The following is a 6012-nucleotide window of genomic DNA, read 5'->3' as shown; positions in this document are numbered from 1 at the left end:
AAGTTTACATACAATAACCATGGAGCTTTGTTTATTAGATATGAGTAAATGCAAAATAAAATAACTTTTATTTTATTCATAACAATGTGTACAATTTACAACCTACGAGACTCCGGGAGAATTAAGACACCAATCCCAACAACTCTAAGTCTATCTATGATAGCAACGTATCAATAGCAGACACTGAACAACAACAAAAAAAAATAATAATAATAACAAACAGTAGTGAAATTGTACATTTACTTACATTGCATGAATATACATTTAACGTCCATTATGTATATCAGTGATAGGAATTATCACTAATCAACTTAAATCAACAATACCAAAGAAAATATAATAATAAACCAAGCATTTACTTACTCATGAAAAACAAAAAAACAAGTTCAACATTGTTCAAGTTTATTGGTGACAGAAATCTATCACCGATAGACCCCAAACAAAAATACATTTGTTTATCAGTGATGACAGAAATCCAACATGCTCTAAATTTATCAGTAATAGAAATGTATCAATAGCAAACACTAATCAACAAAAAAAAAACAAAAAAAAAACAACAACAACAATAACAAGCAGCAGTGAATATACATTAAAGACAAACAATAATAAAGTTTAAAGCACCGATAACAAATAACAGCAATAATAACAAATAATAGCAGTGAATATTCAAGATTATTGGTGACAGAAATTTATCACCTATAGACCCCGAACAAAAACACATTTGAAGTTTAAAGCACACAAACAATAATCAAACAACTAAACAACAAAAAAGAAAAAAAACAGTCATGCAACTATACTTTTTGTTACCTTTGAATGTGATTCCGCAGTCGTTTTCAGTGAATAATCATCGACGACGTTAGGATTCTTTTTTTGATTTGCAGATTTTAGAAGATAGGGTTAGGGTTTTGAAGAAGATGGAACAAAAATAGTAGAATGGGTCGATTGAAGAAGATAGTAGAATCATCGATTTCAGTGAATAATCGTCGATTGAAAAAGATCTGAAGAATTTGAAGATTGGATTAGGGATTGAAGATTGGGTTAGGGATGCTACAAATTTACTTGTTTTTACACTAAACAGAGAACACAGGTCGCGGATTCATAGGCTGGAAGGATATCGGGTCATGGGCCTATTATATTCCCTTGGACTTTTTATTCTTTTTGTATGGGTTGTACTTAAATTTATCTATATTTATAATTTGTTTTGGTTAATGCTATATTTACAATTAGTTTGGCCCAATAGTCTATGTTTGCAAGCAGCCCTAAATCTTACCTTTTTTATTTTTGCAACATATCCAAATGAATCTTCAAACTTTGCTATATTATCCAATTTTCTAAAGATTAAAAATTCTATGCGTTTATTATGAAATCCAAATTTTGATAAGAGTTAATGGATAGATAATCTTAAAATATCTCGGATACATAATAAGACAAACAACGAAAAGAATATTTCTTTTTTTTTTTTCTTTTGGGATATATTTAGAAAATAGGGTCCTAAAATGGAAAAGAATGAATTTAAAAGGTCATTATACATAAGTTCTTTACTAATGGTTAGAAAGTGGCCTTTTTAAATATAAAAAATATATATTTAAAAAAGCGTTTGCGATGAAAGATAACTTTTTTAGATTATTTTGGACAATCTCACGTTAAAAATGGTAAGAAATCTTAAATGTTTTAATTAATGGGCATTTAGGTCTTTTCAGCCAAAGGGCATTTTTGAAATTATACATCTTCTTTGCTTTTAGGGCTGGAAATCGTGAAAGGCTAAACGGAGACGGATTAGAGGCTTCGCCGGCGGTGGGTGTCGGTTAAAGAAATCATGGATAACGATTTGTAAGGCTGGGTAGTCGAGTACAGAGGCTGAAAAGCGGCGGTAAAGTCGTATTTCTGATGCTCTCTCACTCTAACTTCATTGGGTGTGATTCAATTCATTCTATCTCTGGATTTGGTGACTTGATCACGTTTCATTTCAATTCAATTCGTTTCGTATCTTTCGATTTAATTCGATTTTTCTAGTTGATTTTTGTTTGTTTGAATGTTTTGTGGACTTTGTTTGGCAATTCGCAGCTCTCGATTTATGCTGGATTCTGATATCATTAGCTTTCTTAATTGAACTTTGATTTCCTTGTTGATTTAGGGGGAAATATCGTTGTTTTTACTCTTATTACTGATTCGAGAAGTCCTGTAAGACTTACTTAACGATGGTGTTCTCTTGTTTTTGTCTACCCTTTGTTATGGAGTCTATTGAAATCAAATAGCCTGTGGTTTTTCTACCATCTGCTTCAATTGTTTGACCATTTCATATAGTGTCCAAGTTCATTGTTGTCAACATTCTCGTGATCTCTCTAAAATCCCACTCCTCTCAATATATTACACAAATTTTTCTGTATTTTCGCAATAAATTTCTTTTACTTGTTATGTAATTTTGAGATTTTTGTATGAAAAGTATCAGGAGAAATGCTTCATAAAGAGCCAAATTCTTTTAAAGGCTGTTACTCTCTTTTAATCTTATATTCGTTCTCTCTTGGCTAGAGATGTGGTCTTCTCTATCTAGCTAGCCTCTATATAGTTTTAACATTACTTAATTTTTGGTACTGGGTATTGTTTAGAATTTTGGCCAGAGCCAATTTTGAAAGGCATTGTTTGTGGGTTGGATTTATTTGAGTTAATTACATTTTATGGTTTCCTTATGGTCTTTAATAATAGAGAAATTTTGTAGTTCTTTTTTGCTATCTTGCTTCTTAAAGTCAGCAGTCTACATTAAAACTGATTTGTTGCCCCCCAGGGTAGGAGAAAAAGAAAGAAGAGAAAAAGTATTATCCGATATGGTAGGTGGTGTACGTATCCAGCTCAATAGATGGCAGCAAGCTGCAGTTGCATTTGGTTCAGCAGTAGGCGCCTTGCTGGATCCACGGCGAGCAGATCTAATAGCAGCTCTTGGGGAGACAACCGGAAAGCCTGCTTTTGAAAGGGTTCTTGAAAGGATGAAAAAAACTGCCGAAGGCAGAGTAAGCTTTTAATCAAGAAAATTTATGTTTCATATTCTTCATAATTTGCAAGTGTATTCACGAGGAATGAAAAGGAAGAACTTAATATGCTTATATTTAAGATGATGAAGAATATGAAATAAAAAGAATTGAATGGCTATCTTGTCTAAGTTTTGTAATTTCTTTTATTTGAGTGCTACAGAAACAAGGTTATTTGCTTTATCAAATTCATATTTGAGAATGAATTGGGTTGATATGCTTGTGTTTTCTTATGGGATCTTGTAATTGGCTGAGTTGTGCTCATGTATTCCTTCCTCCCCCTCTCTATCATGGCTTCCTTTCCTCCCTTGGAAATAAAAACACGAAACACGAGTTTCACCTAAGTGTTGGAAATGTGCCAGAACTATGATTTGGAGCATCTAATCTTTTAAAATATACTATGATAAAAATAAGATCTAAATGTATTTATTTTTTTCTATTTTAGTTACGATTGGGCAATGGAACTAAGTTGGAATCCTCAATCAATTACTATCTGAAATGAATGTTTTAGTTCGTTCATTCCTTGCTCTGCCCCAGTTTTATTTTTTCCAGTTGCCATCATAAATCATTGTCATTTTGGCTCAGTTAGTTCCTTTCTGTTATGCGAAGATGTTCCTAGTTCCAGCTTGCTAAAGGTCTTTCATCTGTTGGATGACTCATTTCTTGTTCAGGCAGTGTTGTTGGAGCGACCACGTGTGTTATCATCAGAAGTTGGGCATGCATGGGACCTTCCATCCAACACCTTTGGAGGTGCATATGCTAATTTTATGGGTTCCAGGAACTTTTCTCCAGACGACCGGCCTCCTGTTCGATTCATGGATACTGATGAACTCGAGTATGTTGCCATGCGAGCTCGTGAGGTTCATGACTTCTGGCACACCTTATTTGGTCTTCCCACGAACTTGATCGGCGAGTCGGCATTGAAGGTTATTGAATTTGAGCAAATGCACCTTCCAATGTGCATGCTGTCTGTTTTGGGAGGCACAGCAAGATTCAATGAGAAACAGAGAAAATTGTTTTTCCAGCATTACTTCCCTTGGGCTATCCGTGCTGGCATGCAATGCACAGATCTCATGTGTATATATTATGAGCGACACTTCCACGAGGATTTGAATGATGTGCGGGCGAAATGGGGAATAATTCCTGCACCTCCATCTCCCTAACGTTTTTGCTTGGCAAGTAAGATAGAGGTGTAAATTCAACCAGAACTAATTTCTTGTTTACTTGCACATTCCTGACTTCTAAATTAATTTTTAAGCACTTAGAAAGCCTCTACATAATTACCTTTCCCCGTTCAAGCTCTTTGAAAATTATTCTATTTAGGATATTTGTCTCAATTAATGTTTTTGTTTTTTCTATGTATTCAAGTATTTTAGATTTATAGTAATCTCTGAAATCTCGTTTTGTATTGGATATGATGAGGGTCCTATAGATGTGTCAACTTAATTGGGATATTCGAGTACATCTCCTAATTTTTAATAGTTTATTTGGTTCATGTCTCTTTGTAATTTGAGTTGTGTTCTTTTCACTATATCAATGTTTCCATTTCAGCTATGGCATTCCTATTGAAACTATTTACTATGTTTGAACTGTTTTGGGTCTTAAATCTTGACTTGCAGGTCTGATTGATAATCCATAGGAAAGCTCATCTCCATCCATCTTGATGCTTCGATCATGGATGTCATCAGAATATTCTCCTGATAAGGTATGTAACTAACAGCCATTATTAACTTTAGACTATCCGAGTTGTCATCAATTTTTCATTGAGCAAATTTATTCAACAGGCTTGTGCCTTATTACCCATGGGATCATGAACGAAAAACAAGAAGGGATTATTGATATTGATATCAAAATGATAAGAGACCTTTGATCTTCATATCTAAGAACTATCTTTAAAAACAAGACTCAAAAGATTCAACCCCAATATAGCTCCAGATTGGTCTCGACCTTTAAGATAGCTAGATTACAAATTACTTTGATGATCAAACAAACCAAGGATCAGATAAACTTATGGCTCCCAATAACTTTTGATCTTCAAAACACTCCACTAGCAAGATAGATCAATAAGACTCCAAGTATTCATGCATTCTATTACAAGAACACTTGAAACAGAAAACTTAAAACCTTTCAAGTTTTAAACCCAAAGTACTAAATACAAATTGCTTAGCTTTATATAGCCTCAAAATGAACCGTAGACATTCTATGAGGTATTTCAAGAGTTGTAACGTTCCAATTTTATGAGCATGATCAACCATTATGTAATAGTGTAAATGTAGCCGAAAAAGCAAATAAAAGGACTTAGAACAGAGACTATATTTAATAGACACCATAAAGCTGACATTATCTGTTTTCAATTAGCCATCCAAGAATTTGTAACCATCCATGAGTCAGATTCTTTTTTTATTCCACTTTACCCTAGTGCAACTTCTTTTAATTGTAAATTTTGACACGTAGGGTTCGTTCTTGACATCTTTCTGAAAGTTCACATGGGAAGATTGAGACGCCTTTGTTCATATCAGATTGAGTCCTGTCTATCGATTATTATTGCTAAATGTGGAGAATATTTGTAGTAATGAGTATTTGTAGTTAACTAATTATTGTTATTTCTCAAAAGTATCTAGTTGAGGTTGAAAAATGAGGCACAATCTACGGCTTCGCTGGTTATAATTTGATGAATATTTTATTTAAATAAATAAATAGATAAGATAAATTGGTAATGCATTAACGAACTATAATGTACGTTATTATCACTCTACAAGGTATGTATTTAAAGATTTGACCTTCAAACTTATCACATGTAATTAAAAATTTTCATATAATGAGAGGTTTTCCTTTAAAAGAATGTTTAAATCTAGGAGCTTCTCAAGTTGGTACCGTCTGGGTTTTAAGCTTTTGAAATGTTCATTATTTTAGTTGTTGTACATAAAAGGGGTAATTTTAGTTATTGTTAAGTGACTTTTTACCTTAAAAATGTATGTTATCCAATTTT

At 33.1% G+C, this 6012-nt stretch overlaps 1 protein-coding gene across 3 annotated transcripts; it reads left to right on the top strand.

The window, feature by feature from the left end:
* Positions 1 to 1654: 1654 nt before the first annotated feature.
* On the top strand, positions 1655 to 5668 carry LOC120076822 (coenzyme Q biosynthesis Coq4 family protein / ubiquinone biosynthesis Coq4 family protein). Of its 3 annotated transcripts, none has more exons than XR_016529389.1 (5): positions 1655 to 1870; positions 2783 to 3005; positions 3695 to 4213; positions 4643 to 4728; positions 5478 to 5668. XR_016529389.1 is itself a non-coding variant. In XM_090313324.1 (3 exons), exons 2-3 carry the CDS (start codon positions 2823 to 2825, stop codon positions 4184 to 4186), a joined length of 675 nt encoding a protein of 224 aa, XP_090169450.1. In that variant the 5' UTR covers positions 1655 to 1870; positions 2783 to 2822; the 3' UTR covers positions 4187 to 4333. The 3 variants fall into 3 exon arrangements, 1 of the variants encoding a protein (XP_090169450.1); XR_016529390.1 differs by having other exon boundaries at positions 1703 to 1870; positions 3695 to 4202; XM_090313324.1 differs by lacking the exons at positions 4643 to 4728; positions 5478 to 5668 and having other exon boundaries at positions 3695 to 4333.
* The last annotated feature ends 344 nt before the right edge of the window (positions 5669 to 6012 follow it).

Source organism: Benincasa hispida, chromosome 4 (assembly GCF_027475165.1).
Source record: "Benincasa hispida cultivar pf3 chromosome 4, pf3_genome.v1.1, whole genome shotgun sequence".
Classification (NCBI taxonomy): Eukaryota; Viridiplantae; Streptophyta; class Magnoliopsida; order Cucurbitales; family Cucurbitaceae; genus Benincasa; species Benincasa hispida.
This window is presented reverse-complemented; position numbering and strand designations above follow the sequence as displayed.

Excerpts from the sequence above, each read along its gene's own strand:
- LOC120076822 (XM_090313324.1), top strand. The coding sequence starts at position 2,823 with ATGGTAGGTGGTGTACGTATCCAGCTCAATAGATGGCAGCAAGCTGCA. Across the intron at positions 3,006-3,694 it reads AAAAAACTGCCGAAGGCAGA|GCAGTGTTGTTGGAGCGACC; the intron begins GTAAGCTTTTAA and ends TTTCTTGTTCAG.